General features: G+C 44.0%; 3 protein-coding genes across 5 annotated transcripts; 1 reads left to right on the top strand and 2 right to left on the bottom strand.

Moving 5' to 3' along the window:
• Positions 1–4098: 4098 nt before the first annotated feature.
• Positions 4099–11434, top strand: napsa (napsin A aspartic peptidase). Its single transcript, XM_056287285.1, has 9 exons — positions 4099–4273; positions 4762–4930; positions 5435–5558; positions 6647–6765; positions 7005–7204; positions 7985–8107; positions 8812–8956; positions 9340–9438; positions 10640–11434. The coding sequence occupies exons 1-9, from the start codon at positions 4206–4208 to the stop codon at positions 10799–10801; spliced, it is 1209 nt and encodes a 402-aa protein (XP_056143260.1). The 5' UTR covers positions 4099–4205; the 3' UTR covers positions 10802–11434.
• Positions 11435–11676: 242 nt separating this feature from the next.
• mief1 (mitochondrial elongation factor 1) lies at positions 11677–18614 on the bottom strand. Its single transcript, XM_056287283.1, has 4 exons — positions 18468–18614; positions 18036–18216; positions 16240–16511; positions 11677–16061 (listed from the first exon to the last, which is right to left on the bottom strand). Exons 1-4 carry the CDS (start codon positions 18612–18614, stop codon positions 15222–15224), a joined length of 1440 nt encoding a protein of 479 aa, XP_056143258.1. The 3' UTR covers positions 11677–15221.
• Positions 18615–19118: 504 nt separating this feature from the next.
• Positions 19119–20687, bottom strand: LOC130118950 (mitochondrial ribosome and complex I assembly factor AltMIEF1-like). 3 transcript variants are annotated; one of them, XM_056287288.1, is made up of 3 exons: positions 20622–20677; positions 19676–19772; positions 19119–19370 (listed from the first exon to the last, which is right to left on the bottom strand). In XM_056287288.1, exon 3 carries the CDS (start codon positions 19329–19331, stop codon positions 19119–19121), a length of 213 nt encoding a protein of 70 aa, XP_056143263.1. In that variant the 5' UTR covers positions 19332–19370; positions 19676–19772; positions 20622–20677. The 3 variants fall into 3 exon arrangements, with proteins under 3 accessions (XP_056143263.1, XP_056143261.1, XP_056143262.1); XM_056287286.1 differs by lacking the exon at positions 19676–19772 and having other exon boundaries at positions 20622–20687; XM_056287287.1 differs by lacking the exon at positions 19676–19772 and having other exon boundaries at positions 20595–20664.
• Positions 20688–23687: the final 3000 nt, after the last annotated feature.

Genomic DNA, 23687 nt, shown 5'->3' with positions numbered 1-23687 from the left:
CTTAAGATTCTAAGATGCTGTATGCTACAGAAATAACGGGACATAGGCCTAGGCTAATGAATACGCCTTTTTGACAAAATATGAATGAAAGGCTAATCAACAACGCTAAAGCTGAATCACAAAACACATATTGCTCGAAAGATAATTTATAAATAGCCAAATGCACACATGATTTCGAGTTTGGAAATATTTAAGACTTGTCGTGGATGTGTGGTCATCTGCACGCAAGTTTCCTGGCGTTCTAAACCACATGATCAAAATTCACCGATGTCTAAACCGCCCGCCAACTTGCAACAATTTGCAACAATCGGTTGTTATCGGTGATAACTCGTGGACTCACTGTCATGTGCTTACTAGCCTACAAGAAGACAAACAATGGCGATAGTTATGGATGGTGATCGAGGGGGCAAAGTGTTGGTACATGAGAACTTCAGATATCAGAAGCACCGCACCAATCAAGACACCATTAGATGGAGGTGCTGGAGGTGGAACTGTAGAGTGCCACTGATCACAAATAGATTTGAAGTGGAGGACGTGGATGCTAACATTATTGTGCACGATGTTGGGGAACACGTGCATCCCCCTGACGGAGAAATGGTGCACCGTGCAGAATTCCGACAGGGGGTGGTTGCAGAAGTTGCGAGGGAGCCAACAGTCCCAATCAGAAGGATCTATAATGCGCAAAGGGTCCTGCAGCGTCGGCAATGTCAAATCCAGGGTTTTAGCCCCTCTTTGTTGAGTAGCCTAATGGACTAGGACTACTCATTTTGATTTTTTGAAGAAGAAAAAAGCCTTAACGTTAGCCTAGTTAGGCCTTGGAGATTTTTGTTTTAGACCATGCCTTTTCTGGGGGGCTTCTGCCATAGACCAACCCTTTTTCAGCCAAGCTTTTACTAGAAGCATTTTGTTATTAATAGCCTATTATCAGTGTTACTATTGATAGTATTATGCTTGTAATTGTTATTTGTTATTAGGCCTCTTTTATAATTAGGCTATTATTATTATTATCATTATTATTATTAGGCTGTTATTATTATTATTATTATTATTATTATTATGTATTATTTCTTAATATTATTATTGATATTATTACTATTACTATTATTATTATTATTATTATTATTATTATTATTAAAGAAGAACACCAAAGGATGTAAGGTAGCACTCATCAAATGAAAAAAAAGACACAATTCTCTATTTTACCATTTCATTGTTTGGCATCAGTCATTAACTTGGCCGGGTGGTCTTCTTCAGAAACCTTAATGACTGATGCCAGACAATAAAATGGTGAAATAGAGGACTGCCTCTGTTATTTTTTTACCATTTGGTGAGTGTTACCTTACATCCTTTGATGTTCGTCTTTGATTCATGTTTTTGGTTTAGCACCTCCACAAGCCTTTAGTTTTTTGAGAAGCACATATTATTATTATTAGGCAATTAGCCTATTGTGTAAGGTAGGCGGCCCCCGTTGATGGATACTTTGTGCTGGTCCTAAATGTCAAGTCCTGGTCTAAGTTCTCTGCCTAAAAAGTTCATCATTAAAGTCTTTTTGAAAGAAAGTCCGCCAAGTGATTTAATATGGAAAACGAACTGCAAAGTAACAAGAAAGTGGCTGAAGTGTCCAGTGCTGTGCAAACTGAATTTTGAGCGAAGGTGGAAATGGCTAGGTTATACTGGTAGGCGGGCCTACTGCAAGACAAACTTGCGTTGATTGCCGACTGTCCATGCTGAGCCGGAGAGCCAACTAACTAGGCCTACTGCAGTAAATATTGGTAAGAAATAACAATAAAGCAAATTACAGCCTCCTCTATAGGCCGAATTTGGATACGCACTCAAGGTGGCCTGCGATATACAACAGCCAACAATGGTAATACGGCCTAATTTAATCAGCGGAGGAATAGATTGTCGTAGCCTACAACTCAGCCATGACCCCAGTTTTTATTATTTTGGACCCGTTAAGGAAATAATTTGCAAAAAGGGTTCTAAGTTCCCCGGTTTGTTCCTCGATTGGCAATAGCGGGGAATATAGGACCCTTTATTTGGAAAAAGGTCCTATGTTCCCCTGGAAACAGCGGGGAATATAGGACCCTTTTTCCAAAAGAGGGTCCTATGTTCCCCGGTGTCTATTGCAACGGGGATTATAGGACCTTTTTAGGGGAAAACGGGGAATATGGGACCCTTTTTTTTCGAAAGGGTCCTATGTTCCCCGATCGGGGAATATAGGACCCGGGGACTATAGGCACGGCCCCGATCTGTTGATGGCATCTGACTCTGGGCTCTTAACCATACTTGTCCTTCTCGACCTGAGCGCAGCGTTTGATACCATCTCACGTAACATCCTCCTAGAGAGATTAGCTTCCATTGGAATAACTGTCACCCCCTTGGCTGGTTTAGATCATATCTCTCTGGCCGCACTCAGTTTGTCTAACTTAAAAATTTGAGATCACAGTCCTTTCATATCATTACCGGTGTTCTCCGGGGCTCTGTATTGGGACCCCTCCTGTTTATTATTTATTCATTACCTCTTGGCCACATTTTCAGGAAATTTCGCATTCAATTTCACTGCTATGCGAATGACACCCAGCTTTATCCATCCACCAAGCCTACCTCCACTCTTCCACCTACTTCCCTTTCTGACTGCTTACTAGAAATTAAATCCTGGTTTTCACACCACTTCCTCAAACTTAATAGTGATAAAAACGGGGTCCTCCTAGTAGGTACTGTATAATTTGGCTAAACCTGATAATTTTTCTCTAACTATTGACAATTCTATTGTTCCTCCATCGCCTCAGGTTAAGAGTCTGGGTGTCTTCTTGGACAGCACATTATCTTTTGAAGCACACATCAAAAATGTTACTCGATCTGCATACTTCCACCTACACAATATTAACCGTCTTCGCCCGTCCCTTACACCTAACAGCACCACCGTACTCATTCACACCCTGGTTACATCCCGAATTGACTATTGACTACTGCAGTTCTATCCTCTTTGGTCTTCCCCCTCAAGTGTCTTCATAAACTTAAATTGGTCCAGAATTCACCTGCCCGTATCATTAAACTCCTTCCACAGATCATATCACTCCCGTTCTTCAGCAACTCCATTGGCTCCGTGACTTCAAGATCCTGCTTCTCACCTTTAAGGCCCTTAATAACCTAGCTCCTTCATATCGTTCTGAACTCCATATCCACACGCCCTCCCGCACTCTCACACCCTCTTCTGCTCTCCAATTCACTACACCATTGGCCCGCTTGACTACCATGGGGTCTAGAGCCTTCAGTCATTCCCCCCCCCCCCCCCCGCCTATGGAACTCTCTCCCACAAGACATTCGCGACATTGACTCTTTCAACCTTCAAATCCCATCTCAGAATGTACCTTTTCAAACTGGCGCATTCAGTCTGATCCACGCTTCATTGAGTTTTGTGGTGATGATGATTTTATACTTATGTGTCGTATTCACTTTTTATTGTCTACCCTGCTTTGTTTTGATTTTATGCTGTCTGATATAGTGCTGCTTATTTTTGTTTTTGTTTTTTTCTAACTAGTATGTTGTGTAAGGTGTCCTTGAGTGCTCTGAAAGGCGCCCACTAATAAAATTTATTATTATTACTTGTAGAATCTATAACAAGGAGCAAGCTGTTCTGGAGGCTCGTGGTGGTCCAACACTTTATGTTGGGTTTTCCTTTAATTTGTCACCAATCTGTGTAAACATAAAGGAAAATTAGTTTTTATTTTTTTAAATTTAATCTCTCAGAATTTATTTGCAGTGGGAGTGGGTTGGCCAACTAATGCTTAATGTTTAATGTACGCTCTCTTTTATGTAGCAAAAAACTTTTTAAGAATTAGCCAGTATTTGTTAACAACAATACCGTAGAACAAGAATACAAAAGGGGATTTTAAGCGACAATAAAAGTAAAAGACAGAGATAGACCTGTCGCATTGATATTCATCGGTTGTCTTGTTTTCGCGGTGATTGACACTATCATCGGCCAATCACATTACCCTGTTCATGTTCTTCCACCAATCATGGAAAGCCGGAGCGGAGAAAAACGAGTTGTTACGGAAAGTGACGAATGTCAATCACGGATGTAACGAAGTGTGGTGCGTCAGTTTGGGAGACGGTTGACGCCGCTGTATACGGCACCGCTGAAACAAAACTGAAAGAAGACGATAATTTCTGATAACTTGAACATACGGGGACAGAAAATGACACGAATGGCAATATTTTCCCTAAGTGCGACGCTGCTAATAGCTCAAAGTGTCGCCATCGTTAGGTATTTTGTTTATTTATTGTCAACTCATTCCATGCATTTTGTGTGTGTGTGTGTGTGTGCGCGCGCTGAATTTAAGTGGCTGGTTTGTCATGTGGTTTATTTGTCGCTGTAGCGTTATATGGACTTTTCCTGGCGGGCACTATTATCAGCAAGGTTAAAATGTGTATTTGTTGGCTGGGAAATGCATGACTAGGCCCACGTGATTCCACTTGTTATAGAGTTGGGGCGGAAATGTTTGCATAGTAAGTGCTTCAAACTGTATGAAGCTGCTGGTTTTGCATGTGCACGTTACACCTCAAACAGTTAAGTCTGTCAGCACCAGAACATCGCACGCCAGGATGCGCCGCAATCATCTGGTTTCCCTCTCGCGTGCAAGTTTGTGTAAAGGCTGTAATGATTTGCGTGCACCACACACAATATATCTCAAGTCTTCTCCAGCTGACTCTTTTCTTTTTTTTCTTTTCTTTTCTTATTTTTTTTTAATGCAGAGTTCCCCTTCACAAAACGAGGACTGTGCGGCGTCTCATGAGTGATAATGGGATGTCTCTGGAGCAGCTCAAGGCTTTCGCCAAAACCAGTCGCGCAGAATACGGCGCTGCTGCCTCGTTGACACCGTCCCCCCAAGCACCTGTGGAGAAACTCAGCAACTTTATGGATGTATGTGTGCATGGTGGTCACTGCCAGGCTTTAATGTTCTTTTTTAAAAAAATATAAGATTGTTACTTGTAGACCTTATGTAAAGTCAGTCTTTCCCAAAGTCAAGTTTTTATTGTGTGTGTGTGTGTGTGTGTGTGTGTGTGTGTGTGTGTACACAACAAGAGAAAAGAAGTGTAAATGATGTCAAAAGCTATAACACGTTTAAAAAGTCAGTTGTAATGAGTATAAAGTAAGAATAAGTTTAAAGTTAAAAAAACATGAGTGCAGCATTTAATGATATTGCACAGATCCTGATTTTTTTTTTTTAAAGCTTATTGCACAAGTTGGTTATTGCATTTCTAGGTGCAGGAGTGCAAACTGGATTCCCCCGTCGAAACAGTGAGACAGGTGTGGGGGGGTGGCCCTGCCTAATAGAAGGGCTGCTGAGTTTATGTAAAATTGTTGAGATGGGGTCTCGGTGGTGTATCTGTAGAAATCACCGTAGCTTCTGTTCATTCAATTCAGGCCCAGTACTATGGGGTAATCAGCATTGGCACCCCACCCCAAGACTTCACCGTGATATTTGACACCGGCTCCTCCAACCTCTGGATCCCCTCCATCCGCTGCTCCTTCTTCGATCTGGCTTGCTGTGAGTTTGCCCTTTGGATAACCGACTGCTGTTATGTGTGTGTGTGTGTGTGTGTGTGTGTGTGTGTGTGAATGCTAGTCTAGAACACTGTATAATTCCTTTTTATTAGTCTGTCTTTCACTAACAGTGTTATAATTTAACTGTTCTTGAACGCATCCATCAATGGCATCATTTGTTGGCTAGCAGTTGAAAATAAGAGTGAACAAGTGGGTAAGTAGTGGACGGGGAAGTGGTGAAAAGGAGAGTTGACCAGTTTGTCACAGTGTTCCTTTGTAAGCCGATGTTTGGTTTTAACAATCTCCGCTTCCAAGCTAATCATTATGTGCAAGACAAAAGTCCTTCCCTGGTCTGTTCAGTCGCGTGTCTGTGATGGCCGTCACATGCCATGCAACTTGGAGATCTGGGGGATTATTGTTAAGGAAGGCAGCATGTAAAGGAGGCCCTTTAGGTGTTGTTACCGAGCAGTCATGCTTGTAGCAGAGTTACAGTTTTGTATTTTTTGTTTTAAATTTTTTTGTTCTCAATTCACTTTAGTTTCCAGAGTGGGATTGCACATTCCATTCTTGTTTTTATTGTTTGAAAAATATTTACTTTAGTTTCAGTATTAGATTTAGTTGGTTTTTTGGTGTTTTTTTTATCATAATATGGGGGCATTTGTCCACAACAGGTATTACAATGCAAACACAACACTTTGTGAATGCAATTGACTCACAGTCTCCATAAACGCATGCACCAATGACAAAGACTAAAACTAAAGACATTTTCTGTATATTCTTATTTTATATTTGTTAGTTTTATAAGTAAACTATTTTTCTTTTTTTTCTCGAGTCTAGTTTTTATTCTATTTCCGTTAACTAAAATGTTTTCTCACACCTAGTTTTAGTTTATTCTTGGTTAACTGTAAAAACCTTGACTTGTAGATGTGATTTGCATTAAGTTGCGAGTAATGGTATATTTAACAAAAAGAAAAACGCACTGAGGTCAAATATGTTTCAAACTGTTCCCTGTGTGCCCTGGCCATCACGCTTTGTCAGCCCAGGAACTGTTGACATCCTTATTTTCTCCCCTGCTTTGTCTTCCCTATTCAGGGGTTCATCATCGTTACAACTCTAAGAAGTCCAGCACCTACGTGGAGGTCGGCACCAAGTTCTCCATCCAGTACGGCAGAGGCAGCTTGTCTGGTTTCCTCAGCAGGGACACCGTCTCGGTGGGTTTGAGACTCGTCCACTTGATCACATGACTCATTCCGCGGCTGCATTCCAGTGTTTCGTTGGGCAAATCGGCAGCGTTGGGCAGCCACTTTACCAGTTAGCCTACAATGACCATCACGACCATCCTCCAGAGAGAGCGTACTGTTATCCCATTCCTTTCATTTTTATCTGGTTGTGTCTCACTGAAAGACCCTACTCATCACGTCTGCCCTCCTTCCTTGCCCCCCCCCCTCAGGTGGCAGGCCTGGCGATCCCTGGCCAGCAGTTTGGAGAGGCAGTGACGCAGCCTGGCATCACTTTCGCCGTGGCCCGTTTCGATGGCATCTTGGGCATGGCTTACCCAGCCATTTCGGTTGCTGACGTTACCCCTGTGTTTGACTCAGCCATGGCTGCCAAGCTGCTGCCACAGAATATCTTCTCTTTCTACATAAACAGGTTGGTTCATGACGGCGTCACGTGGAGGTAATAAAGGCTAGCTTTTGTGTGATCTGCTGGGAAATATTTCTAACTTGTTATGATTTTTATGTGCTTGAAATGCACATATGACGAGGCTGCACATGACCAGTGAATTCTCTGTGTCTTCTGGAGGATCTTGTTAGCTCAGCGGCCCTTGACCGAAAATTTCATTTGCAGGCTCTTGGGTGTAATCCCGCTCCGGCTGCACCTGAGGCTGAATCTGAGGTGGCTCCTATAGTCTGTCATCTTATTCGCCGTTTGCTTGTACTCGTGTACAATTTTAAGGCAATCCTCACTGAAATGAGTCAACATGTCTTTATGCACGCTCGGTGATCCAGGTAAGGAAATCACAGGTGCATCAGTTCAACGTTTCTCTCTGTAAACTGATTCACCTTTCTGTGATTTCCTCACCATTATTGAGCATGCATAAAGACACCAAAGATGTTTTCTTCTTCTGCGTGCATGGAGCATTTTGGTAGTTTGAGGCTACGCTGCAGAGGCGTTTTGTAATGCTTTGAAAAGACTGTGTTGTTAAAGTTATCGTTGCTCTTTCTGAAAGCCAGCAAACCCCGTAGAAAAGCCAGGAAGTAAAGCTTATCTACGACAACAACTGTCTTCATCCTTTTGGGAAGTCTTTGCTGGACTGTTCCAAAACTTTTTGTCCTCAACTGTTTTGTTCTTTTCCGTGGATGTAATGAGTTTTCAGTATCTGGGACTCTTCTTTTTACAACATGCTTCCTTCTCTCTTGTGTCCTCCAGAGACCCGACAGCAGCCGTGGGAGGGGAACTGGTGCTGGGAGGAACTGATCCCCAGTACTACAGTGGAGACCTGCACTACGTCAACGTCACGCGGAAGGCCTACTGGCAGATTCAGATGAACAGGTGAAGAATGCTTCCTGTTGCATCTCTACTGAGCAGCTAAAACTTTGTAGTTTTGATGTAAATATTTTGATTCCCCCCGCCCCCTTTCTTATGATTTATATTAGGGTAATTTCATTGTGTTGTTTTCCCCCAATTTGTTTTCATTAAATTGATAATACCGCACATATGTCATGAGATAAGCAATCAAATTTAACCAGCCGCCTCATTGCAAAGGCAGATAAAAATTAACTAATTTTGGGCGTCCGGGTAGCGTGGCGGTCTATTCTGTTGCCTACCAACATGGGAATTGCCAGTTCGAATCCCCGTGTTACCGCATCCCTACAGACACAATTGGCCGTGTCTGTGAGTGGGAAGCCAGATGTGGGTATGTATCCTGGTCGCTGTACTACCACCTCCTCTGGTTGGTCAGGGTGCTTGTTTGGGGGGGAGGGGGAACTGGGGGGAATAGCGTGATCCTCCTACGTCCCCCCTGGCGAAACTTCTCACTGTCAGGTGAAAAGAAGCAGCTGGCAACTCCACATGTATCAGAGGAGGCATGTGGTAGTCTGCAGCCCTCCCCAGATCAGCAGAGGGGGTGGAGCAGCGGGGACGGCTTGGAAGAGTGGGGTAATTAACCAAGTACAGTTGGGGAGAAAAAAGGGGGAAAAATCCTAAAAAAAACCTAACTGATTTCTCTCTTTCTCTGCCCCCCCCCACACACACAGTGTTGAAGTTGGCAACCAGCTAACTTTGTGCAAGGCTGGCTGCCAGGCAATTGTTGACACGGGAACATCTCAGATCATTGGTCCTGTGGAGGAGATCAGAGCGCTAAACAAAGCCGTTGGAGGCTTGCCTTTGCTTATGGGAGAGGTAATCATGACAACACAGGCTATAACCAAAGAGCTCAAGATCGACAGCATGCTTTGGACATTGAAGTGTTGCGCCCCCGTGATGCTTGTAGAACTATTGGAAATGTGACTTTTTTCACATTTTATGGTAAGCTGGTGATGGCTGAGCGGGATTGTTTGATATTTGAGCTGCATCATAGCCAAGATTTAACCCCTGGTTTCCACTGATCTGTTATGGCTGTTTATCTCACAGCCCGGATCCATTCCCTGACTGGGCCCTAAACTAGCACTAACATTGGACCAAGCGTTATCATCCATAGACCATGTGTTTTCTTTCTCTTACATGGATTACGCTGTAACATTTTTTCTGCATCCGTCAAATTTGTGCTCTTTTCTCTCTCCTAGTACTTGATTGACTGTAAGAAGATCCCAACTCTCCCTGTTGTCTCCTTCAACATAGGAGGAAAGATGTTAAACCTGACAGGGAATGACTATGTCATAAAGGTAAACCCTCATCGTGATTAGAGTTTACAGATGGTGTTGGCCTCACTTTGCTCCTGGTATCGATAGCATCAAGGATCATCACGTGTACAGCCGGGTGAAGGTCCTCGTATTTATGCAACAAACATCACCAAAGAATGATGTTGTGCTGAGGACAATGTCTTGAGTATCCTGATGGACACCTTAAACTTACAATTCTGAGGATGTATGTGCAAACAGATGTCATTCTTTAAACCTTTCTATCACTGGCGTACTTGGGACAATTGCTAATCCACAAATATCCAAATCACAAACGCTTTTGTAGTTGCAGATTTTAGTGGATAATGTCAGCTAGGGCTTTCCTGAGGCAGAATGACCTGGTGCGTAATGTCAAGTGTTAATGAAGAAGGCAGGTAGTTTTGCATAAAGAAGATGCTGAGCTGTTGTGGCTAATAAGCAGATAGGACAGAGCAAGCTTGTGAAAGACCTTTACCAATAGATACTACAACATTGATAGCTAAAACTCTGGTTCAGCCAAGTTTTTATATTTATATTTGGGGCAAAAAAATGGGAAAGGTGCCGGCATCTGGGTAGCCTGGCAGTCTATTCCGTTGCCTACCAACACTGGGATCCCAGTTTGAATCCCCGTGTTGCCTCCGGCTTGGTCGGGCATCCCTACAGAAACAATTGGCCGTGTCTGCGGGTAGGAAGCTGGATGTGGGTATGTGTCCTGGTTGCTGCGCTAACGCCTCATCTGGTTTGTCGGGGCGCCTGTTCTGGGAAGGGGGGGCTGAACTGGGGGGAATAGCGTGATCCTCCCACGCGCTACATCCCCCTGGTGAGAGTCCTCACTGTCAGGTGAAAAGAAGCGGCTGGTGACTCCACATGTATTGGAGCAGGCATGTGGTAGTCTGCAGCCCTCCCTGGATCAGTGGTGTAATTGGCCGGATACAATTGGGGAGAAAAAATGTGGGGGGGGGGGATCCGCCCAAAAATGGGAAAGGTGCTGACACATTGGCACTGGCAGCTCCGTTGTATTTCGAATGATCTCTGGGATTTTGAGCTGTTAAACATCAATGCAGTTGCCAGTATCACCACCAAGTAACTGCGTACCAGTGTCCAGGAAAAATTGACTTCCTAGTTCTCCTGCAGTCATTTAAGGACTGTCTTTTGCTTAAACTGAGACACAAATTCCACTCACTCCGTTTCTTCTCTTGACATGCAGGAGTCTCAGTTGGGTACAACAATCTGTCTGTTGGGCTTCATGGCCATGGATATACCACCTCCTGCAGGCCCGCTGTGGATCCTGGGAGATGTGTTCATCGGGAAGTACTACACTGTGTTTGACAGGGACGCCGACCGCGTGGGGTTCGCCCCTGCCAAATAAAGACAGGAGGAAGTCTGTAGTGACTCTGTCTTGTTTGATTTAGAGCTGCTTCTTGTTTTTTGTGGTAACCTGAGCCGATAGAGCAAGCAAAGCTAAATCGCTTTCAGTACGTGTTATCTCATTTTGTGCTTGCTATCCAAAGGGGTTCTGCTGTTGTATCTGGTCTCTGGAGTGCTCGAAGGTCAATTTTAGCTGCACAACATCTCAGTCTTGGACAGGATATTCATTTGTAATGGAGAAAGCAAGGCAAAACAAAATACTAAGACGATGATCTGTTACCGCATATTTGACATGAGTTCAGATGCCTTTCCCTAAAGACCAAAGTGTTAAGTTGGTTCCTGATTTTTGTCTGTGAAAACTGAAATTTTTTTTCCCCTTTTTTGGTCCTTCAAAGGACAAAGTCCAAATGGTTACACTGAATTAACTGCTTTTTTGTATGCCTGAAACGTGTTTTGAGTGATGAGCGAGATGTTTCAAGTGTCTTTAAGTGGACATATGGTCTTTAAGTGGCAGTTGAGTGTATGGCCTTTTGTTGCTTGCCATTTAATGATCGCATCATCTTCCTCCTACAAAACCAAGGTATGAATTTGTTATGACTTTTTCAATAAATCAGAAGACTGACAATACACTGAAGCTGTCTATTTGTAACTTTTAACCCTTTTGCATACCATACGCTTTCCACTGAAGGACAAGGGTATCAAACCCAAGATTACATGAAATAAACTTTCATTGGAGAAGTTACAAAACATTTCAGTCTGACTGAAAATGTTGTACTTAACTACATTTCTGCTGAGTTATTGCATCAAAATGTACGATTCTGAATCGATGCCTAATTGATCTACAATCTTCCTGTAAAAACGGGCGCATTCACGACAAATCAAATGACTACAGAGAATGGCAGATGTAATATTTATTGAGTATACAAAGTGCTGTGTGTGTATACCATTAAATTTCAGAACTGATCTTCAACAGAAGAAAAATTCCCTAAAATATTTCAAAAACAAAAAACAAAACATACACAGCATGCAAATGAGCACAAGGCTAAGCTTAACTCCACAAGGTAGAGGTAGTGATCTACTTTGGGTTTTTCTTTTCTTGACGTAATAAATGTGGCACAGCGACACCCTGTTACTACAGAACACAAAAAGGTAGCATAAGTAAAGTCTGTGAGCGAAGTAAGACTTAAATGTGCACAGAAACATCCTGCTAGCTCTTAAGACCTACTGCAGATTGAGACGCATCAAAATACCAGTACCTCTGCAACAAAGCACTTAAACATACCAAGAGGGATTTAACATGTATCTTTGCAAACATAGTTTTTTTGTTACAAATGTACAATAAATACAAAAATACTAACTTGTTTCTCCGTATATATTTGAAAAGGTATTCAGCTGCTTTATAATGCACTACGGAACCGAGAACACCTCCGACCCCGCCATAATTTACAGTGAAATGACTTGGACCAAAATAAAATGGGTCTGCTCCATATCGTTTGTTCCAACTCTAAGGCTATTGCAACTTGGAAAGACAATGAGGGCTCCAAGTGGCTATTCTGGAGAGGGTTTATTACATGAGGACTACTGAGAGCTTCTTTACTGCAGCAGCTAGCACTAAATTCACTCTCGGCCATATCTCAACAAACGCAGTGACTGTTGAGAGTAAATGGCCCGACACTGGGAAATACGGAAAGACCTGACCCTGTCCAGTTAAACTGTGGCGTCTGGGTCAGCTGTTCTATCACTGTAATAGTGCCAACAGAAAACCCAGGAGACATTTCTGTCCAAGATGTGGAGAGAACAGACCTGATATCTCTCCATCTAATAATGATTTAAAGCATGATAACCAAAAAAAAAAAGGATCAGCACTGCTAATTTCCGAAAAGACCCGACAGCCAGCTAGTCCTGATCATTGTGACAGATCACAGGTTTAAGATTAATCTGTGACGTGTATTGTATTGGTCTAGCATAGTTAATGTTTAGGGCCAGTGTGGACAGACTGTCTCGCTGACCTCTGTAACCCGACCTCGTTCTACTCTAATTCCTGTCTGGCTACCATCTACCAATACAGGCTGGGCCAGATTAGTACCTCCAGATTAACCAGCGCTGACCATTGGCTGGCTTTGAAATGCACAAACACACAGACACACACACACGGCCCTGGCATGCCACGCACTTGTACAAAAATCACCGCAGCAATCGGCCACAAGCTGACTGAGGTGATGCTAAGACTATTGAGCCTTGAGACAAAGAAGAAAAGAGTACCAGCCACTGTTTACGACAAAAGAACAGTAATGAAATTTTGATAAATAATGCAGGTAGAAAAGTAACAGAAAAACCATGTTTGTTTTTTTTTATGGCCAAATTTAGTCTCGCAACTGGTAACTTAACCCATCCCCAGCCAGTAAAGCCAAACAGTCTGCACAAGAAGTTGGTGAGGAATATGGTTGGGAATCCAATTAGTTCATCCATCCATCCATCCATCCATCCATTATCCAAACCGCTTATCCTGCTCTCAGGGTCGTGGGATGCTGGAGCCATCCCAGCAGTCATTGGGCAGCAGGCGGGGAGACACCCTGGACACGTTGCCAGGCCGTCACAGGGCCGACACACACACATTCACACCCAGGGACAATTTCTTAGTACGGCCGATTCACCTGACCTGACCCTGTGGGAGGAAACTGGGGTACCCGGAGGAAACCCACGCAGACACGGGGAGAACATGCAAACTCCACACAGAGGACGACCCAGGACGACCCTCTAGGTTGGACTACCCCGGGGCTCGAACCTAGGACCTTCTTGCTGTGAGGCGACCATGCTAACCACTGCACCCCCAATTAGTTCACGAGGACAAATTTAAAAGCTAAAAATTGATTTTCTGATTTGGGATCCAGACTAAATTAATGATCATATTCTAATTTTGTCCATCTCATGGCGAGATGGCATACTGACTTTGATATCTGATCATAAGTACCAACTAAAGTGAGATGAATGCAACTCTAGGGACTCAAACACTGATCAGCCTTTGTTGAATGGCTAAAGCATATCACAGTATTTTGACATTTTCTTGGTAGGTGACACAGGTTAGGTAATAAATTAACTCTTTGAAAACATATCTGACACAGCATGCCAAAAACAACAAATGTGAGACAGAAGAAATTGTTTTCTCCGCACTGGACTGATTCGCAGCGTAACACCTGATGAGTCAAACAGTTCATAGCAACTGTCAGTCTATGAAAAACTCATGTCACGGCTGTATTGTATACAACATTAATCAGCAAGACATCAGCAACATACCTCTGATCACTACAAATGGCACCAAGACACTATGTTTGTCAAATTCATGTCCAATTTATGGACAAGTGGCCCAAAAGGATAACACAAAACTGCAGCATAGAATCACCCATCTGATGTCTACGTTAGCAGCCGACACATGCAAGGAATATTGTTATTTTTTTGTTCTAACGTCCTGGGAAAACATACAGTGCTCATCAACACAATGCTCATCCTTATGCAACTTTTGACCTTTTAAGAAATCAGGTTTGACAGTACTGAATGGCCCATTATGAAGAGTCTTCGTCAACAATGGAATAACACCGTGCTTTTATATAAATAAGATGATCCAAATTAAAGCGTATTAAGCACTGCCGTCACTTCAACTCAAGAATATCAAGTCCTTCAAGCAAGCTGATCAACAATTTATTTGCTTTTTGGTTGCCATACACACACAGTCAGCAGTACATTCTGTGCTTTCACACAGTAGAAATTAGCACTCTACAAAAGAAACATTCCATCTCCATATGGGGTGAAGACCATAATGACGACACCATTATACTGCATGAGAAGAGTCGGCCCAGCTGAAATGCTCAAAGTAGTAAGCCTAGGATTTTATGCATAGATTCCCATTTCCATTCATAAATAAGTTGGCATCTTTGTTTAAACTCCATATCATTAATCAATGCAGCATTCATCTAGTCCACAGCATTAGGGCTTTGACTGAGAAGCAGTATGCCAAATGCATTTCCATATTGACTTTTGTAAGAACCATAATGAGTAATGGGTCTTCGATTTTATCTATGGGTATAGTAAAATTTGAATGATCAGATCTAGTGCGTTTTGCATGTCAAGGCTGATTTTTTTCCCCCACCTTCCACAAAGCGACTGTGTGTGTTACACTTCCTAGCAAACATGTAAATAGAATAGAAAAATTAAAAGTTTAACTTGTTGATCCAGTGGACAAAAAACATTTCAATGAAGACGCCATCTTCCTGGACCCTCACCTTGACATGATAATGACACTGACTGCACCCACAGTGGCTATTTAGTGATGGTTTTTATGTGGCTACTTGAATTCTCTCTGCAGTATGGAGGCTTGTCACATGAAGACTACGGAACCTGTCGTGAATTCTTACAACTAGGCTCTCTTAGGTTTGGGTTTGCTCTGCAACGGCAGTTCTAAGCAGCCCTTCAGGATCTGAGAGGGCGCAGTAGAGGGTGTACCCCAGCTCATCCACTTCCTGTTCCGTCAGCTCACAGAAAAGGTTCACTTTGGGGCTGAGGGCACAAGGAAGTCTCCCAGCCTCTAGGTGTCCCACTAGCGCTCGCAGCAGTTGGAGGAAGCGGTCAGCCAGTGCCTCCTGGGTCCAGTCACCTTCCTTTTCACTAAGCAGCAAGATAGCATTGGTGAGCTGGCTGGCATTGAGCCGGTTCAAGGCTGGGTTGAGCTTGCACACAGCCTTGGCCACTTTCAGGCAAGTGCAGCGGCAGCCCCCATCCTCCTGGTCCAGTGCCCTAAGCCGTGCCGTCTCTGCCACGCGGAAGCTCTGTCGCCACAGATTTTCATGGCGCTCAGCAGCTAGTCGGTGAGGTTTGGCAATCAACGACGTTCCGTCGTCCATCACAAGCAGAGGCAGGAAGTCCACGTACAACTTGCGGTCTGTCTCGTACTGGACCTCGAGCGTTAGCGTTTCTGAGGGAACTACAGGACGGATGATATAGTCTAGGATGCTCCCTATAGCAGGCCAATTTATGGAACCAGCCACTAGCTTATCAAAAACCTCCAGGACTGACTTTGGGGAGAGGTAGCCTCCAACCATGCAGCGGTCCCAGTAGCTGCTGCCTCTGGGAAAGTATTCAAGGTTCTCCCTGCGGATGAGCCAGAAACCTGGGACGTTCATGATGGTGTCCTCCCCTGGGATGGAAGACCACAAGTTTTTTTCTAGGATCATTGGCACCATCAGCTGGGCGTGGTCTGCTGTTACCACCTGAGATGGGGGAAAGGGGATGGGGAGGGTGAGGGGAAAAATAAAAGAAAAAGTAAATATCACATTGAAAGGGGAAAATTAATGTGAACATTGCTGTGCGTTTACTACAAAGGAAAAAAACAAACCACCAGCACAAGATTAACCCTTTCAGCACCACCTTTTCCCTTTTTGTTCTTACCTGCAGGTCATCATACAGACTGCCGCTCAGGTACATTTCTCTGAGGGGCATGTCCGGCAGTTTGGCATGTAAGAAGACCCTAAGCTCAGCGCAAATGTCCAAGGCAGCCCTCCTGGCCGTGGCCTGCTCCTCAGTTGGAATGTTTACGCTCTCCAGGTAGAACTGCCACAGATGCTCCTGCAAGGAAAGACGCATCCGAGCTCGCAGCAAGTCGGTTTTGCTGGCACTGCTTCCTCCTGCGCCAGCTCGGCCTACAGCCCGCCGCATATAGTCTGAGGGAAAGGAAGCCATAAGGAGCTGAGAGCAGCCAGATGAAAAATAGTTGAGTCAGTTTTTGCCATCACTATAAAGACATTTTATGCTCTTCTCTCTGCGATTTGAGCCAGCGAGTTTGGAGGAGCTGATAGGGACTGAGGTTGCTGATGTGAGAGGGATTTATTATTAGATATACATCGATCAGCCAAAACATTAAAACCCCTGACAGGTGAAGTGAATAATATTATGTTGTTACAATGGCACCTGTCAAACGGTGGGATATATTATGCGGCAAGTGAACAACAGTCAGTTCTTGAAGTTGATATGTTGGAAGCGGGAAAAATGGGAAAGCGTAAGGATCTGAGCGACTTTGACAAAGGCCAAATTGTGATGGCTGGACAACTGCATCAGAGCATCGCCAACACTGCAGGTCTTGTGGGATGTTCCTGGAGTGGTCAGTACCTAACAAAAGTGGTCCAAAGAAGGACAAATAGGGAACCAGCGACAGGGTCATGGGCGCCCAAGGCTCATCAATGTGCATGGGGAGCGAAGGCTAGCCCTTCTGGCCCAATCCTACAGAAGAGCTACTGTAGGCTCAAATTGCTGAAAAAGTTAACATTGGTTATGATAGACAGGTGTCACAACACACAGTGCATCGCACCCTGCTGCGTAGCCGCAGACTGGTCGCAGTGTTCACGATTGACCCGTCCACTGCCGAAAGTGCCTACAACGGGCACGTGAGCATCAGAACTGGACTATGGAGCAATGGAAGAAGATGGCCTGGTCTGATAAATCCTGTTTGCTTTTACATCATGTGGATGGCCAGGTGCCTGCACATCGTTTACATGGGGAAGATATGGCACTAGGATGCACTATGGGAAGAAGGCAAGCCGGCAGAGGCAGTGTGACGCTCTGGGCAATGTTCTGCTGAGAAACCTTCCTGGTATTCACGTGGATGTTACTTTGACATGTATCACCTACCTAAACGTTGTTGCAGACGAAGTACTCCCCTTTATGGCAACGGTATTCCTTGATGGCAGTGAACTCAGATGGTTTTAATGTTCTGGCTGATCAGCGTATTTTTACAATTCACACAAACAGCGTACAAATACATCTGGGGTGGGGTGAGTGGGGGTGTAAAGTATTTAGGGGTCTTGCCACAATATGAAATACCATGCAAAAAAACTACTTGTTTTGTCTACTAGGAAGCCAAACTTTTGTACAGCTATAAGAAACAGCTAAAACTACAACCCTTAAAAAACTTAAGACCCACTGAAGAGGAGGAGCAACAATCCTCGAAATAGGTAGTCTGGCAAGGTTAAAAAAAAGAAGAAAAAGAAAAGAAAATTGTGTTATTGTCACTGTTTAGGATAAAGGATTAGATACACATTATACCAGTAGATGTAAATTACACAATATGATATACAATCAGTGTTTCCTTCACATGTATTTAGTTTTACCGAACCAACAGCTAGAAATAGGTATTTACATGCACACACACAATATACATGCATACGCTTGCACTCCACCTTCTTTCTTACCTGGTTCAAAGGAGTGTGAAGAGGTGGGCAGAGACTGGAGGGACCTGCTGACTGTGGCCTTCATGTCATGGTTCAGTACCCGTGGTGAAGAGCCCATCCAATTAGGTTCCTCCCAGCTTCTCTTCCCTGTCTGCTCAATCTTGGTGGGGCTGGTAGGGGCGCTTATGGCACGGTCATACATCTGAACAAAAGAAAATTGTGCACATGCTGCTGTTAATGTTTTTAAGTAGATACAAGCCCAAAAACAACAAACCAGAGTGTACAAAGTACACAAAGTATACTCAGTATCTTTGCGTTATTTTGTTCCAGCAAAGCCTTGTTACTGTCATAATGCCTTGTGTGAAAAGGGTAGACTGTATTACAACAATCCACTAGAGGAGGAAGACTGATATGCCTACCCATAAACCATGATACCCAGAATTTGTCACTTACTCTTTTGACAGCTAGTGTTGCAATGCCAAGCATGGCTGCGCCTCCCACTCCAAGCACCAGCTTGGCATTGGACAGCATGAAATCAATAGCTGTGCCAATCCCATTGTCATCTTTTTTCCCTTTACGGTCTCCATTCACCCCTGCCATCCTTTGTCTGTTGGCTGATAAGACAGACAAAAATAAATGGGGAAAGGGGGGGGGGGTAGGAAAGGAAGAAATTGAGAAGAGCAGATTTATAAAGGGGATGATTGCTCCATTTTAAAACAAAGATCTGAGCATACTTCAGGTAACCGGAAACTTGTATGTGTATGTCACTGTGTCAGCAGTACACACCTACACAGTTGCTGTGAAATCACTTCAACTTCTTAATCAATGAGGAATGCAAGACATAGCAACAGAGAAAATATCAAACCACACCTAAATCATGTTAACAAGTGACTTGTGAGCTTTGCCAGAGTTACCTCAATCAGTCATCGAAAGAATGTCCGTTTTGTCCACTGACAGTTCCAAAAGTTCGCAAAGGTGGCAAACTGACAGTGACAGTTCCAAAAGTTCACAAGGGTAGCAAACTGACAAATTAAAACTTTCTAAACTGACCTGATAGATACTCGTCCTTTTTTCCTGCTGCAGATGGCCACAAAACCCCCGCAACTACATTAACCCCCCAAGTCCACTGCTGAGGAAGAACTGTCCCCTCTTCAGTGCGTCCTCCTTGTCTCCCGGCGCTGTCAGAGCCTGGCAGCGGCGGAACTCACGGGCCACAGCACGACGGTAGTAGTTACGGTCGGTGTACTGAAGGTGGCGCCCTGCACGGAGCAGCGCTCGGTACAGCTCCAGCACCGCACTGCGAGACCAGCCGCCCATTAGGGACCAATCATAAGGAGGGGGGAGACACCCTGCCACCTTGAGGCAAAGAATACAAATATTTATGAGGGACATAACAAAGATTTACAAATTGTCAAGTCACACTTCGTGGACGTGAACAACTTATAGGCTGATTTGGGAACAGTGGTCTAAAGCATAAACATATCTGCATGATCCACAAGGACACCTTGTACCAGAACTGGTTTAGTAGTTTTAACTGAGACTTGTGTCCTTGAGCAAGACACTGAACCCATAACTGCTCCTGATGGGCAGGTTGGCACCTTGCATGGCAGCCTCCGCCATCAGTGTATGAATGTGTGTGAATGGGTGAATGTGAGACTCACTGTAAAGCGCTTTGAGTGGTCAGTAGACTAGAAGAGCGCTATATAAAAGCAGTCCATTTACCATCTACCATTTACTTGGGGGGAGCCACATTACTAACTGGATGAATGGACAGAGAGGGAGAGATGACACACTTAACAATTCTTTGGTTTTCAAATAAATAAATACATGAATACATCAATAGATAAATACATAAATAAATAAAACAATACACATGTTGTAGAAAGTGTAAAAATGCGAAAGAGCCAGTTACTTTAGACTAACATGACTTATAGGTTGAAAGTGATCATCCTGCACTGTTATTCTATTAAATAAGTCCGACTTTGAAAGTTACACATTAAAAATTTGGTCATTCAAATTCCCTCTACGTTCCACAGGTTAAATTATAAAGATAACATGCCAGTAGTACATCCGTATTAGCTATTGAGGCCAGGTTTAAATTTCCAATGTTTAGATCAAAGAAGGAGAAATCTTTATGTGTACATACATTAACTCCCATTTGATCTGTCAGGACTACACCCTCGTTGAGATCACGAGACAAATGATACAAAACAACATTATCATTGTGACAGGTTTCAGTTCGACCAACCAAAGGGCTAACGTTAGCAATCCAGACAACTGGATAGCTACAACATCTTTGCTCCAAAGCTCTCTGCATACTGAAGACGATGAAGTGACCAGTGAAAGCGAGAGTTAAATTTAAATGCTTACAAGAAAAGCAAAGGAAAACTAATCTCGGAAAATGGCTGGCCCAATGGAAAGTCAACATTCTGTGGACTAGATTTCTAGCCTATCATGCTAGCTAAGTTAGCGTCAAGCCTCGGCTAGTATTCACCTCCTTAAACTTACTCAGTTTAGCAATCGACACTTTCTCACGATATAGTGTGGTAAACACAGAGGAGATGAGCTACACAATCTTACCGTCCCGTGAAGTTTAGGTCAACTTACGTTATAAAAACTACAGCAAAAATTTGTCCTTAACCAGAGACACTGCTCCTCTCACGCCGAGGGTCAGGTTCGACTACGGTGAACCGGAAACATACTTGGCCATTTTGCAAGCGACTTCCGGTTTAGAGTAGCGGTTAAATGTAATTTTCTTAAATCATTGGGGGAAAAAATACCCAATACCTCAATCTAATACATTATTGTGCAAATTAAAATGACAGTTTTTGAGTGCGAAATATACAGTTACATATTTTCGATTAGAGGTCCACTTGGAAACTAAAATGGGGTCAAACTTGATTTGAAAATGCTGAACAAAAGGGTTTCAGTTAGGTCATTGATATAGACAGCGGTTAATTACAATGTCACAATATATTTAGCAGACGCTTTTATCAAAAGCGACGTACATCCGGGAGTTAATACAACACAAGCATAGTCATGAGACAAGTCAAGTCAATTTCATTTGTAATATTTAATATAACAAATTATAAATTTGCCTCAGTGGGCTTTACAGCAACACAACATCCTGTCCGTAGACCCTCTCATTAGATAAGGAACAACCCCCCCCCAAAAAAAAAACTTTTAACAGGGAGAAGAAATAGGAAGAAACCCAGGGAGAGCAACAGAGGAGGGATCTCTCTCCTAAGACGAACAGTGTGCAATGAATGTAGTGTTTACACAATTTACACAATACAACATTGAAAGAGGATAAACAGAATTATAACGCAAGTGCTAAAAAAATAGGTTCAAGTCCGATAGGATATAGTGCACAAACGCAATGCATATGGTGCATAGCAGCGTTTTTTTGGGGGAAGGGGGTTTAAAAAAATATTTTTGTTAATACCATCAGGTGTGGAGGTTTTCGTTAAAGAGCTGGGTCTTTAGCTTCTTAAAGATGGAGAGGTCGATAGGTTGTTATCAGGCTTTGATGCACTGAGTACTTAATATACTTACTTAATACTTAATGAGTACTGAGTAATTAAAGGTGAAAAGTCCAGCACGGTGATTGAACAGGGGAAAAAAGTAATATGTTTATTTTAAATCCATAAAATCATCATGAGAAATAAGTTGTCAGCTCACTAAACGTATGTGAACTAAACATCATTCCATTCACTCTAATTCTGGGGTCGACAACCTATGACACGCGTGCCCACAATAGCACGCGAGGCCATTAACACGAGCACGCGGAGCAATTCAATAACCCCCCCTTTTTTTCTCCCCAGTTGTATACGGCCAATTGCCCCCACTCTTCCGAGCCGTTCCTGTACTTTGTGGTTTTGCTATAGTCACTCTTACATTACTCTTATAGGAAATTGAAAGGTGGCAATATCAAATCTGACTACTCTTTATTGCCGCGTCCATCTTGTGTGTTCCAGCCATGCAGCAAGTATCCTCATATAACCCTGACGTATGCAAATTAGGCTTCGTGTCAGCCAATTATATCCAAGGCTATGTCTAGCTAAAGGATATTACAGTCCCGGTCGCTGCTCCACCCGCTCTGCCGATCCGGGGAGGGTTGCAGACTACCACATGCCTCCTCCGACATGTGGAGTCGCCAGCCGTTTCTTTTCACCTGACAGTGAGGAGTTTCGCCAAAGGGACGTAAGCGCGTGGAAGGATCGCGCTATTCCCTCCAGTTCCCCCTTCGCCCTGAACAGGCCCCCCGATCGTCCAGAGGAGGCGCTACTGCAGCAACCAGTACACATACCCACATCAGGCTTCCAGCCCGCAGACACGGCCAATGTGTCTGTAGGGACGCCCGACCAAGCTGGAGATAACACGGGGATTCGAACCGGGATCCCCGTGTTGGTAGGCAACAGTCCGCTATGCTACCTGAACGCAATAAAAAACAAGTTTAATGTACTTTTTCTCGATTAAAAATTACATTTTATTATAAAATATAGCTGTCATGTGCATAAACGACAGGCAAGGGAGTCGCGATTAATAACGTGCTTTATTCAGCCATCTGCTTCCAGTCCCCGACCCGGACAATCCCCAGAATGCCCCAGTACAGAACCGCGCTAAAACATATAGTTGCGTGCCCCTCCTCTTACGTACACAGCATGCTGGGCACTGTAGTTCTCATCACATCTCCCTCCTTTTAAAGAACATGTATGTTCCAATGGAAACAATAACATTGCTAGATTATAAAACATAGCAACAGCAATACCATATTAGCAATTTGCTAATTAACAGCATAACCAGCTAACAACAAAGACATGCACTTCAAAATTCAAAAATTAACCTGAAGGGTGGGGTAGACTGCCCAGCCCTTCGACTGAGTGTGGGGATTATTCTGCCCCATTGCTCACTCAGTATCTAAACATCATACCGCTTTGGGGGTTTTACAACTCTGCCACTGGAGATGATGGTGAACCCAGAGGGCCTTGCTGGCACGTCCGGCTCCGTGGGAGTGCCTGATGAGGTGACGACCGCTGGGCTGAGTTGTTCCTGCTGCAAGTCATTGCTGTCTCTGGCTGGTTGGGTTGCAACAGTTGCAGGGGCAGGCATGGATTGCAGGTGCCTGCGGTTCCGTCTGAAGACAGCCCCGTCTTCCGTACGCACCGTGTAGGAGCGTGGCTCACCTGAGGGATTCACCACGACTGCGGGCATGTACCACCCCTTTTGCCTGTCTAGTTTGACTCGTACCCTCTCACCTGAGTGCAGTTCGGTTAGGGCACGTGCAGAGTGTCTCCTGTCGAAGAAAAACTTATAAGCCTCTTTTGCCCTTCTGTCATTCTTCTCCACCTCCTTGTGGTCGAAGAGCTGTGGCTGGAGTTTCCTCTCCAGCACAGGCATGTTGGTCCGGATCTGGCGGCCGGTCATGAGCTGCGCGGGGCTCGCACCTGTGGCAGCAATTGGTGTGGCGCGGTAGCACATCAGTGCTAGGTGAGGGTCAGGCTGCTGCAAAATTCTTTTGGCTGTCCCGACGGCCCTTTCGGCTGCTCCATTTGCCTGGGGGAAGTGGGGGCTGCAGGTTGTATGGCGGAAATCATAGTTCCTACAAAACTGCCTAAATTCGGCTGACGTAAACTGTGTGGCATTGTCACTAATGAGTTCCCCAGGGATGCC

Source organism: Lampris incognitus, chromosome 10 (assembly GCF_029633865.1).
Source record: "Lampris incognitus isolate fLamInc1 chromosome 10, fLamInc1.hap2, whole genome shotgun sequence".
Taxonomy (NCBI): Eukaryota; Metazoa; Chordata; class Actinopteri; order Lampriformes; family Lampridae; genus Lampris; species Lampris incognitus.
Note: the sequence above shows the minus strand (reverse complement) of the source record. Positions and strands in the feature narration are given on the sequence as shown.